Source organism: Oncorhynchus tshawytscha, linkage group LG10 (assembly GCF_018296145.1).
Source record: "Oncorhynchus tshawytscha isolate Ot180627B linkage group LG10, Otsh_v2.0, whole genome shotgun sequence".
NCBI lineage: Eukaryota > Metazoa > Chordata > Actinopteri > Salmoniformes > Salmonidae > Oncorhynchus > Oncorhynchus tshawytscha.
In genome coordinates this window covers 20400681-20418772 of record NC_056438.1, presented here as the reverse complement: position 1 = coordinate 20418772, position 18092 = coordinate 20400681, and the positions used below count along the sequence as shown (strand labels likewise).

Sequence of the window (18092 nt, the reverse complement as noted above, 5' to 3'; positions counted from 1 at the left end):
TGTATTGACACACAGTACAATACTGTAAAATTGACTGTATTATACTGTAAAAAAGTGAAGCTACTGTTATCAGAATGAATGGATTTCACAGCATTTTACTGTAATTACAAGTGATTAGTGCAAGCAGGTTGGCTGCTACAGTAGGTAAAGTGTTTACACATTACAGTGTATTTATGAATATTTGGTGTTTTATATCATTTGCACATAACAAAGGCCTTAACAAAGACTTCCAAACCCACGGTGACCACAGGGCCAAACAGACCAAAAGGACGTGGCAAAATGCTCAACCGTTTATGGTTGAAGACTTGCTGCCATTCCAATCAGCCCCCTATACAAATTGATGGGGCACTATAATCACATAGGAGTTAAGTTGGTACAGCATTCTTATTCATGGGGGCAACAGATATAGCCTCTCACAAGGCACACCTCAAAATATGTCAATGCAACAGAAACAACAATACCTTACACCCACTACGGTCAAAAGGTTTTTGGCGATCCAAAGATACGATACCGTATTCTTAAAAAATGTTTTTAAATGATTTCACCTTTACTTAACCAGGTAGGCTAGTTGAGAACAATTTCTCTTTTACAACTGCAACCTGGCCAAGATAAAGCAAAGCAGTGCGACAGAAACAACAACAGAGTTATACATGGAATAAACAAGGGTACAGTCAATAACACAATAGAAACAAATAAAGTCTATGTACAGTGTGTGCAAATGGCTTGAGGAGGTAAAGGCAATAAATAGGCCATAGTAGCAAAGTAATTACAATTTAGCAGATTAACACTGGAGTGATAGATGAGCAGGTGATGATGAGCAGATGATGGTGTGCAAGTAGTGATACTGGTGTGCAAAAGAGCAGCAAAGTAAATAAAAACAATATGGGGATGAGGTAGGTAGATAGGGTGGGCTATTTACAGAAGGACTATGTACAGCTGCAGTGATAGGTTAGCTGCTCAGATAGCTGATGTTTAAAGTTAGTGAGGGAAATGTAAGTCTCCAGCTTCAGCAATTTTTGCAATTCGTTCCAGTCACTGACAGCAGAGAACTGGAAGGAAAGGCGGCCAAAGGAGGTGTTGGCTTTGGGGATGACCAGTGGGATATACCTGCTGGAGCGCGTGCTACGGGTGGGTGTTGTTATCGTGACCAGTGAACTGAGATAAGGTGGGGCTTTACGTAGCATAGACTTATTGATGACCTGGAGTCGGTGGGTCTGGCAACGAATATGTAGCGAGGGCCAGCCGACTAGAGCATACAGGTCGCAGTGGTGGGTGGTATAAGGCGCTTTGGTAACAAAATGGATGGCACTGTGATAGACTGCATCCAATTTCCTGAGTAGAGTATTGGAAGCTATTTTGTCGATGACATCGCCGAAATCGAGGATCGGTAGGATAGTCAGTTTAACTAGGGTAATTTTGGCGCCGTGAGTGAAGGAGGCTTTGTTGAGAAATAGGAAGCCGATTTAATTTTAATAATAATAATTTTAATTTTGGATTGGAGATGTTTGATATAAGTCTGGAAGGAGAGTTTACAGTCTAGCCAGACACCAAGGTATTTGTAGTTGTCCACGTATTCTAGGTCAGAACCATCCAGAGTAGTGATGCTAGTTGGGCGGGCTGGTGCGGGCAGCGAATGGTTGAAAAGCATGCATTTGGTTTTGCTAGCGTTTAAGGGCAGTTGGACGCCACAGAAGGAGTGTTGTATGGCATTGAAGCTTGTTTGGAGGTTAGTTAACACAGTGTCCAAAGAAGGGCCAGAAGTATACAGAATGGTGTCGTCTGCGTAGAGGTGGATCAGGGAATCATCCGCAGCAAGAGCGACATCATTGATATGTACAGAGAAAAGAGTCGGCCTGAGAATTGAACCCTGTGGTACCCCCATAGAGGCTGCCAGAGGTCCGGACAACAGGCCCTCCGATTTGACACACTGAACTCTTTCTGAGAAGTAGTTGGTGAACCAGGCGAGGCAGTCATTTGAGAAACCAAGGCTGTTGAGTCTGCCAATAAGAATACGACGATTGAGAGACAAAAGCCTTGGCCAGGTCGATGAATACGGCTGCACAGTACTGTCTTTTATCGATGGCGGTTATGATATCGTTTAGGACCTTGAGCGGAAACCGGATTGCATAGCGGAGAAGGTACGGTGGTATTGGAAATGGTCAGTGATCTGTTTATTAACTTGACTTTCAAAGACTTTAGAAATTCAGTGGGTGGAATTACAGTACCATTCGAAATACAGCAATTCTTTCCCCACCTGCAACATTTTCCCACAATGCTCCATAATTTACAGTATGCTGCAGTAAAGTTGTTGATAATACCCAAAATTACCATATCAATTACAGTTTCTGTTACTGTGCACACACAGGCAGAGGCACCAGAGACGGAAAAACACACTCAGGAACACCTACAAACACACGGCCATGGGTCACCGATTCTCCTCGCTCTCTCTCTCTTTTTGCTGACAGGCAATATTCCCACAATGACAGGGGCAAGTTATGTCTAATCCATACTAATATGTAGTGAATGCCGGAATCGTGGAGAAGCCATAGAAAGCAAAAGGGGCTTGTATTACCATAATTAAACAATCAGACTGTAGCGACCGCTGGTGCAACCCATTAGAAAAGGAATGGCCGGCCATTAGGACCTGGGCTGATATCTATGTTCACCGGGGCATGTGTACGTGCGTGAGTGCGGGTGCCATATTTTCCACCGGTAACTACAGTGCAGTGCATGGCGGCCGCGGTGGCAGATGCTGTGTTCAGGGGTAAGGTTTCCACCGTGATCACCCCGACGAACTTGATAATACATATAGCGGGTCGACCAGCGGAATGACGACCGCAGCAGCTACTACACACGCCCAGTTAGACCAATGGCTACTGGGGTTTGGAGAGGGGAGTGCTTACTTGGTATTAGGTTTCATATAATATTCACGTACGACTTTACAAACCTGCCGCGTACATGTTTTGCGTATGGGTGGTGCCGGGAATCGCGCCCCTCATCCTGCCGCAGCACCATGCCCTACCAACGGAGCTACGTTTATAGATGTAGAACGTTTACACCGTATTTATAGAACGTCGACACACCGTTCATAGACGGTTCACTTCACTCAACAGTCCCTCCATAATAGAGAGAAACTTCTGGAAGCATCTAACTAAGTCAGCCTTCAATTCTTCACACAACATGCCGGAAATCATACTTTGAAATAAATGACTAAATAGAACCTGGTATACAGAGAAAGGCAAATATAAACTGGGTAGTTCGAGCCCTGAGTGCTGATTGGCTGACAACTGTGGTAAATCCGACTGTATACCACGGGTTTGACAAAACACGTATTTTTACTGCTCTAATTACGTTGGTAACCAGTTTATAATAGCAATAAGGCAGCTCATGGCTTTGTGATATGGGTCATTCTTGGGCTGCGCTAATATTAGATTTTTTTTTTTTACTAGAATAACTGAACATTAAGTACATATTAAAACCGTCAAGAAAACATATTTTCCCACCTCAGGCATTAAAGCATTTTTGTTACTATGCTTGTGACAGGGTTGAGTTTTTTTGGTTCAAAATGGCCTCTGCTCCTCATGTGGTGAAGGACAGGAGACCACATGGTGTGCATGAATGAATAGATTGTATATTTTTATGGGTTAAAGTATTATTTTGATAAGTACTAGTTTTCCATCTTCATTTCATGTAAAGGGATTGAGTTGGTCAGCTCGGACGATCCCCACCTGACTTTAAAAAACAACAAAATACAGATATAAAAGAATGTGATTACTTGCCTGTTTCTGTACCATGCAGTTGAAAATTGTTGAATGATGTTATATAATTACATTACAGAATTCTTAGTGCCAGTTAAAAAACATGATTTAAAAAAATAATAAAACGTTTAAATTAATGCTATATTTATTTCAATTCATTATACTGACATTTCAATTTATATTCAAAATCTTTTAACATTTCATTTTGGTGACCCAATACTTGAAATATAATATAAAAATATGACTAGAATGATCCACACATGGCCAATATACCACGGCTAATGGCTGTGTCCTGGCACGCGTTGCGTCGTGCGTAAGAACAGCCCTTAGCTGTGGTAAATTGGCCATATACCACACCTCCCGGGCATTGTTGCTTAAATATACTCTAAAAGGTGACCGTATAGTCCGAAATGATTTCAATATTTTGACACACGGCACATACACTGACTACTCCAAACAACTAGTTCCAAATGTCAAGAGCACAGAGATACGTGTGAATATAAACACAATAGCAGGATGTCCCAGAAATAACACTGTTCTACATGAAGAACAGTTTGTCTTATAACCAGCTCACTGTCTCACACACGCTCATAGAAATACTGTTGCCACCATTAAACTTCATTTTGGTCCATTTACTTATGAGATCCTAAAACCGCAGCAGCCACCGTGACGAAGACCCCTCAAAGCAGTCTGGGAATATGCCTCCTCAAATCTAGTTTAATTCCACTAACCAGAAGTGTATTGTGATAGATTTAGTCTGACCGGTTTCATGTGTCACTGGGTTAATTATGTAAAACACACACACAGGGTTTTAAATAACACATGCGAACACACACACACACGCACACACACACACACACACACAAACACACATACACAAACAAACACAGGGTTTTAAATAACACATGCGAACACACACGCACACACACACACACAAACACACATACACAAACACACACACAGGGTTTTAAATAACACATGCGAACACACACACACACACACGCACGCACACACACACACACACACACACACACACACACACACACACACACACACACACACACACACATACATACATACGCATACACACACACACACACACACACACACACACACACACACACACACACACACACACACACACACACACACACACACACACACACACACACACACACACACACACACACACACACACACAAACACACACCAGTTGCCCCGTAAATGAGTGTATTGATGTTTTTACACAGTGCTAAATCACAATGACACGCCAAGTTCTTTCTATCGCCGCAAATGACCAGGACCTGTCTGCTGGTCGGTCCGCTGTGCTGACATGTAACACAATAATCACACCCATTACAGACAGAGAAGGGGGCAGTCGTGTGGTTCATTCTGTATGGTAGGACTATTATTTAAAGTTATAATAGGGGAAAGGATGTAGCAGATGTGGAACATTTTGTTAGAGAAAACAAAATCGACTTTTATTGTATTGTCAGTATTGAGTAGATAGAATTATTTTTATTTTTAACACAACCAGTACATACAAATCCTAACTCTCCCTCGTTTCCATTTAGATGATAATGCAACGGATATTCAGGCCATTCGCCTGAATACAACGGGGCTTATGCTAACTGCACCGCTGGGTCACCTCTGCTTTCTACAGTCAACACATGCTCAACTTATATGTCTGTTCGGTAACAAGAAGATAAAGAAGCTTGGAGCTTCTTGACAATCATGTAAACTGTCAATATGGATTGGTGGGGTCATGTATGGTGGGTACAGACTGTATATGATGAAATAAACCAGAACAATAATACCTTCACAACTCTCGGGAGTATTAAGTAGCAAGTAAAAGAAAGAGAGTAATACACAAGTATATACTCACATAAATGAAAGTGAAAATACAGTACCAGTATAAAGTTTGGACACGCCTACTTATTCAAGGGTTTTTCTTTATTTTTACTATTTTATACATTGTCGAATAATGGTGACGACGTCACAACTATGAAATAACACATATGGAATCATGTAGTAAGCAAAAAAGTGTTCAAATATATTTGAGATTTGAGATTCTTCATAGTAGCCCCCCTTTGCCTTGATGACAGCTTTGCCCACTCTTGGCATTCTCTCAACCAGCTTCACCTGGAATGCTTTTCCAACAGTCTTGAAGGAGTTCCCATATATGCTGAGCGCTTGTTGGCTGCTTTTTCTTCACTCTGCGGTCCAACTCGTCCCAAACCATCTCAATCTGGTTGCGGTCGGTGATTGTGGAGGCCAGGTCATCTGATGCAGGACTCCATCACTCTCCTTATGGGTCAAATAGCTCTTACACAGCCTGGAGGTGTGTGGGTCATTGTAAAGTTGAAAAACAAAATGGTAGTCCCACTAAGCGCAAACCAGATGGGACGGAGTATCACTGCAGAATGTTGTGGTAGCCATGCTGGTTAAGTGTGCCTTGAAGTCAAAATAAATCACAGACAGTGTCACCAGCAAAGCACCCCACACCATCACACATCCTCCATGCTTCACAGTGGGAACCACACGTGGATTTCATCCTATCACCTACTCTGCATCTCACAAAGACACGGCGGTAGGAACCAAAAAATCTCAAATTTGGACTCATCAGACCAAAGGACAGATTTCCACTGGTCTAATGTTCATTGTTCGTGTTTCTTGGAGCAAGCAAGTCTCTTCTTCTTATTGGTGTCCTTTAGTAGTGTTTTCTCTGCAGCAATTTGACCTTGAAGGCCTGATTCACATAGTCTCCTCTGAACAGTTGATGTTGAGATGTGTCTGTTACTCTGAACTCTGGGTCTGAGGCTGGTAAACATTTATTTGGGCTGTAACTCTTCTGAGGCTGGTAACTCTAATGAACTTATCCTCTGCAGCAGAGGTAACTCTGGGTCTGAGGCTGGTAACTCTAATGAACTTATCCTCTGCAGCAGAGGTAACTCTGGGTCTGAGGCTGGTAACTCTAATGAACTTATCCTCTGCAGCAGAGGTAACTCTGGGTCTGAGGCTGGTAACTCTAATGAACTTATCCTCTGCAGCAGAGGTAACTCTGGGTCTTCCTTTCCTGTGGTGGTCCTCATGAGAGCCAGTTTCATCATAGCAATTTATGTTTTTTTCGACTGCACTTGAAGAAACTTTCAAAACTCTTGAAATGTTCCATATTGACTGACCTTCATGTCTTAAAGTAATGATGGACTGTCGTTTCTCTTTGCTTATTTGAGCTGTTCTTGCCATAATATGGACTTTACCAAATAGGGCTATCTTCTGTATACCAGCCCTACCTTGTCACAACACAACTGATAGGCTCAAACGCATTAAGCAGGAAAGAAAATCCACAAATTAACAAGGCACACCTGTTAATTGAAATGCATTTCAGTTGACTACCTCATCAAGCTGGTTGAGAAAATGCCACGAGTGGGCAAAGCTGTCATCAAGGCAAAGGGTGTCTACTTTGAAGAATCTTAAACATGAAATATATTTGGATTTGTTTAACACTTTTTTTGGTTAATATATGATTCAAATGTGTGTTATTTCATAGTTTTGATGTCTTCACTATTATTCGACAATGTAGATAATAGTAAAAAATAAAGAAAAACCCTTGAGTGAGTAGGTGTGTCCAAACTTTTGACTGGTACAGTATATATTGACTCACCGGTTTTTTTCTAACTTTCGCCCTCGATTGCCACATAGTCGGACTTTTGATATGAGTAATAATATTTGTTTCTGGCACAGGGACTTGTTGGCCTTGGGGCACGGCTTCCTCTTGTTGGCCACCTGCCGGTTGGCCTGGGGGTCCTTCACCTCCCGCCGCTGGCGGATCAACGAGCTGGCGAGAGCCGCCATATTGCCGCCCGCTCCTGTTCTTCACCCGGTTGTGGTCGGGGGGAACCGTGGGCCGCCCCCCTGCCCTTTCACCCAGGGCGACGGCGCACCGCCGGAGGAGATTACCCAGAATCCTTGAGAAAACTTTCCTAGATTGACATAGAAATGTCAATATGTTATGTCAACAATATCTGGAGGAATATAGTAGCAGAGTGAGGGTCACTAGGGGATTCTTGCTGGTGAATGGAGGGAGGAGACCACCACGGTAGTGAGAGTGGTGGAGTCCTTGTCAAAGGCTCACCCAAAGTTGTGGGATGTTGACTAGTTAAGGTTTGGTTCGATGCAATGTGTTGTTCCAGTCACTGGTGGTTTAGCTGTTGTTGTTCTCCTTTAGGCTGTTGCCTGCTATTGCACTTGTTGTTGTTTACGTTGTTGTCACTGTCCCTCCGTCACCATGGCAGCAGGAAAATATAAAACTCATGGTGTCATTTTCAGGTACACAGTTATCAGTGGGTGAGAAGAGCCACTACGCCAGTGTCCCCCTGTGCGTCCCAGGTTGGGTGCTTCGTCCTGGGCCACAGGCCCTCCCCACGGCCCCCTCCTCTCCCTGCAGCTCCAGCTACCTTTGACACAGCTCCTTCAGGACAGGAAAGAATTTTCCTGACGACCGAATCATATCAAACCAGAGATAAGTCTCAAAGTCCTTATAGCCTCCAGTCCTGCTGCTCACACACACACGCTTCAATTCAGTCAGGAGGTGATCGTTGAAATAAAGTGATCGTTGAAATAAGAACAAACCAAAAAAAATATATAAATGACACAACCTTTCAGACATCCACAATGCAGCTCCTCCTTTCTTCTCCTGATCCTTCACATCCCTCCATCAAAAAAGAGAAAAAACTCAAATTACAAGAGAAAAAGAAAGAATTCAAAACAGGACCGTCTGACCTGAGATATCGGCTCTGAAATTAAAAGAGGAATGAGGATGACGGGTGGACGGACGGATGGACAGACGGAGAGCTGGATCGTCCCTTCCTTTCAAGCTCTCCTGGCATAACCCCCTTTTCACCTACCCCCCGAGAGAGAGGGGAAAGACAGAGAGAGAGAGGAGAGAGAGAGAGAAAACAGAGAGAAACATTTTTTAATCCCAGCAGTTCCCACAAACAGAGGTGACATTCATGAATGAGGAAGCAAGAGAGAGACTTAGGGAAAGGGAACTCATGCAGTGTGCCTGCCTAGCCTCCCCTCGGATCTCCAACTCCAACATCACCACGGTTGAGTATCCTTCACACAAATGAGGAGAGGGGCAGCGAGGCATGAATGAATGAATGGAGGGATGAAGGGAGAGAGGTGACAGGTAGCTGTTGTCTCTTACTGTGCAGTGGCTGTAGCTGTGGATCATCGGCGGGGGGCTGGTCGGTAGGTGACAGTGGTCCGGTGCCTTAGAGTCCCCCTGTCCTCTCTCCTCTCTCTTTCACTGCTGCTTTAAAAGGCACCAGCCTGGATGCCTTCCCTACTCCCTCTGTGTGTGAGAGAAAGAGAGAATGTGTGTGTCTCTTGATCTCCCGATCAAAGCAACTCTCAGTTTCATTGCGTGCGTGCGTGCGTGTGTGTGTGTATGTGTGTGTGTGTGTCTGTGTGTGTGTGTGTGGGTGCGCACGTGTGGAGAGACAGTGTGTGTGTGACTCTCTCTCTCATCCCTTGCTCACAGTGCATTACAGAGCCAGCAGCGGCAACATGCTTTACATGGTCTCTCTCTCTCTCTCTCTCTCTCAATTGCGCTCTCTATTTCCCTAAGCCCTCCCTTTTGCTATCCTTCTCCCTCCCTTTCTTCTCCCTCTGTCACTCCAATTCCTCCTTCTCTGTCTATCATTCAAAATCCCTCCTTCCCTCCTTCTTCCTCGTCTCACATTCCTCCCTTCCTCTCCTCCCCTCTCTCCCCATTTCTCCTCTCGCTCGGTACAGCGGTATAGCCCAGCCCCGCCCTCTCTATGATGTTGGCTTAAAGAGACAAACAGAGAGTAGATGTCAGTGGCTGTAGTCTCCCTCTACACTTCTCAATATGACAAGGACATAGGGATAGACAGACAAACAGAGAGACGCACTGAATCAGACAGGATAACGTCACTTATACAACGTCATAGACAGACGTACATTCAGTATGCAGAGGAATAATCAAACCGAATGTACACTCTCACATTCACACATCCTATCTGTCTCTCTCTTTCACTTTCTCTTCAACAAATAAAAGCATTTTATAGAATGTTTGAACATTTTTGTGGCCTTTTCAACTTTTTTATTTTATGATCATTTCTGTCTTTCATTTCCAAAACAAGCACTAGGCATTAGCATCAACTCTGTTATTCTACAAACTCCATTATTAGTAAGTAGTCGTGCTACGCTGATCTGAGCAATCGGAATCCACGTTTCAAGATTGTTTTGATAACGCGGACTAGGATATGTTCCAGGTAGCCTCAGAAGATAATGTTGTCGAATACGCTGATTCGGTGAGTGAGTTCATAAAGAAGTGTATAGGAGATGTTGTACCCACTTTGACTATTAAAACCTACCCTAAGCAGAAACAGTGGATAATGGCAGCATTCGAGAAAAACTGAAAGCGCGAACCACCACATTTAACCATGGCAAGGTGACTGGGAATATGGCCAAATACAAAACAGAGTAGTCATTCCCTCCGCAAGGCAATCAAACAAGCAAAATGTCAGTATAGAGACAAAGTGGAGTTGCAATTCAAAGGCTCAGACACGAGACGTATGTGGCAGGGATAATACAGATAATCACGGACCACAAAAGGAAAACCAGCCACATTTTCCAGACAAACTAAACACCTTCTTTAACCGCTTTGAGGATAATACAGTGCCACCGATGCGGCCCGCTACCAAGGACTGTGAGCTCTCCATCTCCGTGGCCGACGTGAGTAAGACATTTAAAACGTGTTAACCCTCGCAAGGCTGCCGGCCCAAACGACATTCCAAACCATGTCCTCAGAGCATGCGCAGACCAGCTGGCTGGTGTGTTTACAGACATAATCAATCTCTCCCTATCCCAGTCTGCTGTCCTCACATGCTTCAAGATGGCAACCATTGTTCCTGTACCCAAGAATGCAAAGGTAACAGAACGAAATCACTATCACCCTGTAGCACTCACTTCTGTCATCATGAAGTGTTTTGAGAGACTAGTCAAGGACCATATCACCTCCAGCTTACCTGTCACCCTAGACCCACTTCAATTTGCTGACCGCCCCAATAGGGCCACAGACGATGCAATTGCCATCACACTGCACACTGCCCTGTCCCATCTGGACAAGAGGAATACCTACGTAAGAATGCTGTTCATTGACTACAGCTCAGCACACCATAGTACCCTCCAAACTCATCATTAAGCACGGGGCCCTGGATCTGAACCCCGCCCTGTGCAACTGGGTCCTAGACTTCCTGACAGGCCATCCCCAGGTGGTGAAGGTAGGAAACAACATCTCCACTCCGCTGATCCTCAGCACTGGGGCCCCACAAAGGTGCGTGCTCAGCCCCCTCCTGTACTCCCTGTTCAACCATGACTGCGTGGCCATGCACACCTCCAACTCAATCATCAAGTTCGCAGATGACACCACAGTAGTAGGCTTGATTACCAACAATGACGAGACAACCACAGAGAGGAGGTGAGGGCGTCAGGAAAACATCCTCTCACTCAATGTCAACAAAACAAAGGAGATGATCATGGACTTCAGGAAACAGCAGAGGGAGCACCCCCATATCCACATCGACGGGACGGCAGTGGAGAAGGTGGAAAGTTTTAAGTTCCTCGGGATGCATATCACTGACAAACTGAAATGGTCCACCCACACAGACAGTGTGGTGAAGAAGACGCAACAGAGCCTCTGAAGAAATTTGACTTGTCACCTGAAACCCTCACAAATTTTTACAGATGCACAATTGAGAGCATCCTGTTGGGAGCACCGCCTGGTACAGCAACTGCACTGGGCTGTCCAGAGGATGGTGCGGTCTGCACAACATATCACCGGGGGCAAACTACCTGCCCTCCAGGACACCTACAGCACCTGATGTCACAGGAAGGCCAAAAAGATCATCGAGAACAACAACCACCCGAGCCACTACCTGCTCACCCCACTACCATCAAGAAAGCGAGATCAGTACAGGTGGATCAAAGCTGGGACCGAGAAACTGAAAAACAGCTTATATCGCAAGGACATCGGACTGTTAAACAGCCTCCTAGCACAGAGATGTTGCTGCCTATATACAGACTTGAAATCATAGGCCACTTTAATAAATGGAACACTAGTCACTTTAATAATGCCACTTTAGTAATGTTACATATCTTGCATTACTCATCTCATATGTTTATACTGTATTTTATACTATCTATTGCATCTTAGCCTATGCCGCTCTGACATTGCTCATCCATATATTTATATTTATATATTCTTATTTCATTCCTTTACTTAGATTTATGTGTATTAGGTATTTGTTGTGGAATTGTTAGATATTACTTGATAGATATTGCTGCACTGCCGGAACTAGAAGCACAAGCATTTCGCACAAGCATTTCAAACTGAAACTTTTTCACCTTGGTCACATGATTTTGACGACAAACTCTCTCTGGTGTTATGTCTCCAATACAAATTCAGCTCTTCTGTGTGTTGTTACATAGCAATTTCACAGTGCCTATATTATAAAGATATAAACCCTGGATTGGATCCCCCAGAGGTGTGTGAAAGGAATGGAATCCTTCTCACCTGCTGGGTTTTCTCTTTTACTTTACAACACCGACAGGGTTCCCTCTCTTCCTCCTTTTTACTCTCGAGTTACACCACAGCGCTTCAGCCAAGCACCGTGGCTCCATCTCCATTATGGGGAAAGCTCCATCGGATCAGAAGGACTCTGTTTCTCATGGCTCCACAATGTGGAAACTGGAGTGGGAAGAGGCACAGACACAGGAGATTTGTGATGAAGACATCAGTCGGTCCAGACAAGCCAAGACATGGTACAGAGTGCCAGGAAGGAGAGTGAGTGAGTGAGTGAGTGAGTGAGTGAGTGAGTGAGTGAGTGAGTGAGTGGTGAGTGAGTGAGTGAGTGAGTGAGTGAGTGAGTGAGTGAGTGAGTGAGTGAGTGAGTGAGTGAGTGAGTGAAAGAGAAGGGAAAGGGAAAGAGAGAGAGGAGAGAAGGGAGAGAGAGAGAGAGAGAAGGGAAAGGGAAAGAGAGAGAGAGAGAGAGAGAGAGGGAAAGGGAGGGAGAGAGAGGGAGAGAGAGAGAAGGGAAAGGGAGAGAGAGGGAGAGAGAGAGAAGGGAAAGGCAGAGAGAGAGAGAGAGAAGGGAAAGGGAGAGAGAGAGAGATAGAGAGAGAAGGGAAAGGGAGAGAGAGAGAAGGAAAGGGAGAGAGAGAGAGATGAGTGAGTGAGAGAGAGAGAGAGGGAAAGGGGGAGAGAGAGAGAAGGGAAAGGGAGAGAGAGAGAGAGAGAAGGGAAAGGGGAGAGAGAGAGAGAGAGAGAGAGAGAGAGAGAGAGAGAGAGAGAGAGAGAGAGGGGAAAGGGAGGGAGAGAGAGAGAGAGAGAGAGAAGGGAAAGGAGAGAGAGAGAAGGGAAAGAGAGCGAGAGAGAGAGAGAGAGAGAGAGAGAGAGAGAGAGAGAAGGGAAAGAGAGAGACACAGGAGATTCGTGATGAAGACATCAGTCGGTCCAGACAAGCCAAGACATGGTACAGAGTGCCAGGAAGGAGAGAGAGGGAGTGAGTGAGTGAGTGAGTGAGTGAGTGAGGAGAGAGTGAGTGAGTGAGTGAGTGAGTGAGAGAGAGAAGGAGAGAGAGAGAAGGGAAATGGAGAGGGAGAGAGAGAGAGAGAGAGAGAGAGAGAGAAAGGGAGAGAGAGAGAAGTGGGAAAGAGAGAGAGAGAGAGAGAGAGAGAGAGAGAGAGAGAAGGGAAAGGGAGAGAGAGAGAGAGAGAGAGAGAGAGAAGGAAAGGGAGAGAGAGAGAGAAGGGAAAGAGAGAGAGAGAGAGAAGGGAAAGAGAGAGAGAGAAGGGAAAGGGAGAGAGAGAGAAGGGAAAGAGAGAGAGAGAGAAGGGAAAGGGAGAGAGAGAGAAGGGAAAGAGAGAGAGAGAAGGGAGAGAGAGAGAGAGAGACAGAGAGAGAGAATAATATCAGGAGCTAATGACTCCATGTGTTTCCGTGTGTGTCGGTTTCATTACTGTCAAATCCCTGGGCTTGTCATGACCAGGTCGCTCTGACCAAAGGGTACACATCACATGCTCTCCCCTCCTCCTCATCTCTCCTCTCCATCCCATTCTCCTCCAACCCCTTCTCCTCTTCTCTCGCTGTGCCACAAATACTGGCCCAGTTCTGTCTCACACCTCTCTCCCCTCTGTCCCGCCATCTCCTCAATCCCCAACCCCTATTTCACTCCCCATTGCTCCTCCTCCCCCTGTCCCCTCTCCCTGACACAGCAGAGGTGACTAGTCTCATTTTCTCCCTCTAATCCTCCACCTCATTATGTAAGGATGAAGGGTTGATGTGGCTCGTTTGTTATGTTTGGCTTCAACACCCCCGACACTGTTTTCTTCTTTCATACATAATGACCTCCCTCCATCATTCTATCACTCCATCATTCTATCACTCCATCATTTCATACATTCTCTGAGACTAATTTGGACACTTTGTGTAAGGTTGTCTTAAAATGGACACCGCAATACCATCTTTCCATCCCTCCATCATTCTATTGGTTCACATGGAGGAGTTTCAGAAGTGATTGGTTATTAAAAAAGGAAACGTCTCAACTGAGAATATTTCACCGTCAATCCAGTACAGTCCTCAATCATCAACCACATGTAGCACTAGAGGGTTGGAGCACTGAGTTTCCAGTTGTTCATTCGATAAGGGAACGTCTGACCCTCGGTCTGGTGATGTAACGCCATTGTACTGCAAGTCAGGGCTCCACTTATAAAGTCCACTTCCTCTTTTAATTTGTTAAATACAAAATCCCCAAACACGTGTTTTATATGAGCATACGGATAAGCACTAAAACACTTGGTTTAGTCCCAGACCTCTCATCAAACTTCCTCTTAGCTATCACGCCACTGTAGGCTAGAAGGGGTTCAAGCTGAGGGGATTGTGGGATTTAGAGTCCAGAGAGACCAACCTGGCCTCAGAGCATTTCGTATAATTCTGTACATCAATCCGACACACTCCATTTAGTATGATGTGTTAAGTTTTGTATGTATGTATTCATTTTTGAATGTCAATCACCTATTTCGAATATGTTAAAAATTACAATTCATATTATACATTACGAATTAGCAAAATGTACTCTCTTCTCCAATTTTAAAATTTATGATATGTTACGAATTCTAGCTAGGTAGCTAGCATTAGCTAGGTAGCTAGCATTAGCTAGCTGGCTAACTTTAGCTAGGCTAGGGGTTAAGGTTAAGTTTAGTAGTTAGGTTAAAGGGTTAAGGGAAGGGTTAACTAACATGGTAAGTAGTTGAAAAGTTGCTTAAATGCTAAAGTTGTCTGTGATGAGATTCAAACTCGCAACCATTGGGTTGCTAGACAGTTGTGTTTATATGTATGTATGAATACACACACACAGTATCATCTTCTCTCAGACAAAACATCCTTTGATAGTTACGTGTAAGTGTGCCTTTGGTTCAGAGTCACTTGGGAGTCGGTCAAACAGTTAAATCCAGTCTCCTACTTGTACTTGAAAAGCAGGGAAGTGGACTACTGTTGATGTTTGACATTAACTGTTCATCTCAGAACCCTTCCAATGTGATGTGGGTCCCCTCCCATCTCTCCTATCTTCCTCCTCATCCTCCTCAACCCCATAGAATTAGAATACTAAAATGGACATGGACCTTCTTGAGATGGTCTGAAGGTCAGCCATTTTGGTCAGGAAGTTGGGCAAACCATTGTTTGCCAGTGCTGTGATAAGATATTGTGTCAAATAATGAATTTTAAGAATGTATCTGCACTGTACATTTGTTAGCTAGCTAGTCAGTTTCACTTTTTCAAATTTGCTGCCAATATGCCAACATTCCATTCAAACAATGCAGTCATTCCAAAGCCATACACTGGCTGAAATCAGTACGATAGGACAAGCTGTAAATGCAACAATTAGGCCAACCAATATTGCCTCATATAATACTGCCCTACCAATCAAAAAGGCAGTAACTGCTCATAGCGTGGAACTAAGAAAAAGTGTTTTTATTTTCCTTGGTTTCACAGTAACTTTAAGCAGTTACTGCTAACTTGACCCCCATTTTCTCCAAAACACAATAGAGGCAGGATCCTTGTCCACATGATGAAGCATGTATTTAATGTAGCAAAAATGACATCAACAGTTACTGCCTTTTTGCTTGGTAGGGCAGAATAGCACTCACAGCTTTCCAAGAAAACAGAATAGGAGATATTTATGGTCTGTTTACATATATTTTAGAGGCTATTTATACAGAAAATGTGTATAAACTCCATAGTAACTGTATTTATAATTGACAGTATTGTAGATTGAGAATAAATATTTTACACAATTTCTGATATATAACGGTACATTTTTTTCCATTTATTTGCCATTCATTCCAATTAGACTGATTTAGATCTCTCCCTGACCAATATGGCTGACATTTTCGCCCCATTCAGGAACTGAGGGTATGACATAAACCCTCTAGTAATTTAATACGATCTCTATGCTCCACCCTTTGTCCCCACACAACCCCATCATTTTCCTGAGCCCATCGATTCTAATCTTTTCTTGGAGCGGAATGGGATGGAGAAGAGGCAAAGAGGATGGGGAAGGAGGGGAAAAAAGAGGGAAGGAGGGCAAAGATTAGCATAGGATTTAATCTGTACAGATCTTAAGGAACAGGTGGCCAAACCCTTCTCAGCGAGAGAGAGAGAGAGAGAGATAGAGATACAAATATATATATAGAGAGAGAGATGAGAGTGAGATACACAGAGAGAGAGAGATAGAGATACAAATATATATATAGAGATAGAGATGAGAGTGAGATACACAGAGAGAGAGAGAGATAGAGATACAAATATATATATAGAGATAGAGATGAGAGTGAGATACACAGAGAGAGGGAGAGAGAGATATACACGGAGAGAGGGAGAGAGAAAGATAGAGATACAAATATATATATAGAGATAGAGATGAGAGTGAGATACACAGAGAGAGGGAGAGAGAGATATACACGGAGAGAGGGAGAGAGAAAGATAGAGATACAAATATATATATAGAGATAGAGATGAGAGTGAGATACACAGAGAGAGAGAGAAAGATAGAGATACAAATATATATATAGAGATAGAGTTGAGAGTGAGATACACAGAGAGAGGGAGAGAGATAGAGATACAAATATATATATAGAGATAGAGATGAGAGTGAGAGTGAGATACACAGAGAGAGGGAGAGAGATAGAGATACAAATATATATATAGAGATAGAGATGAGAGTGAGATACACAGAGAGAGAGAGAAAGATAGAGATACAAATATATATATAGAGAGATGAGAGTGAGATACACAGAGAGAGGGAGAGAGAGAGAGAGATATATACAAATATATATATAGAGATACAAATATATATATAGAGATAGAGATGAGAGTGAGATACACAGAGAGAGGGAGAGAGAGAGAGAGATATATACAAATATATAGAGAGAGATGAGAGTGAGATACACAGAGAGAGGGAGAGAGAGAGAGAGATATATACAAATATATATAGAGAGAGAGAGATGGGAGTGAGATGTGAGATACACAAAGAGAGGGAGAGAGAGAGATACACAGAGAGAGGGAGAGAGAGAGATACACAGAGAGAGGGAGAGAAAGATAAAGCAGAGTGAGATACACAGAGAGAGGGAGAGAGAGAGATAAAGGAGAGTGAGATACACAGAGAGAGGGAGAGAGGGAGAGAGGGAGAGAGAGATAAAGAAGAGTGAGATACATAGAGAGAGGGAGAGAGAGATACACAGAGAGAGGGAGAGAGAGAGATAAAGGAGAGTGAGATACACAGAGAGAGGGAGAGAGAGAGATAAAGGAGAGTGAGATAGACAGAGAGAGAGAGAATGAAACAGAGAGAGAGACAAAGAGAGAGAGAGAATGAAAGAGAGAGACAAAGAGAGAGAGAATGAAAGAGAGAGAGACAAAGAGAGAGAGAATGAAAGAGAGAGAGAGAATGAAAGAGAGAGGCAAAGAGAGAGAGAGAGAGAATGAAAGAGAGAGGCAAAGAGAGAGAGAGTTAAAGGAGAGTGAGATACACAGAGAGAGAGAGAGCGACAAAGCAAGAGAGCGAGACAGCATGGGAGAAACACAGAGAGAGGCTGAAGGCTACCACAACATATTTTATGGATGGAGAGAGGAAGGAGAGGAAAAGAAAGAGGGGTGTAGAGGGAGGGAAAGGGGGAAGGGAAGATTGACTAGGGATCACAGAGAATGGCTAGAGGGGAAAGGGAAGGAAGGAAAGAGGGAGAGAGTAG

General features: G+C 43.8%; 1 protein-coding gene across 1 annotated transcript in view; it reads right to left on the bottom strand.

The window, feature by feature from the left end:
* LOC121847586 (fibroblast growth factor 11-like) overlaps positions 1-7613 on the bottom strand; it is a 177170-nt gene extending 169557 nt beyond the window's left edge. Inside the window, exon 1 of the mRNA XM_042329347.1 lies at positions 7501-7613. Within this exon, the coding sequence (XP_042185281.1) occupies positions 7501-7613 (113 nt within the window). The remainder of the gene's footprint in view (positions 1-7500) is intronic.
* Between the last annotated feature and the right edge of the window lie 10479 nt (positions 7614-18092).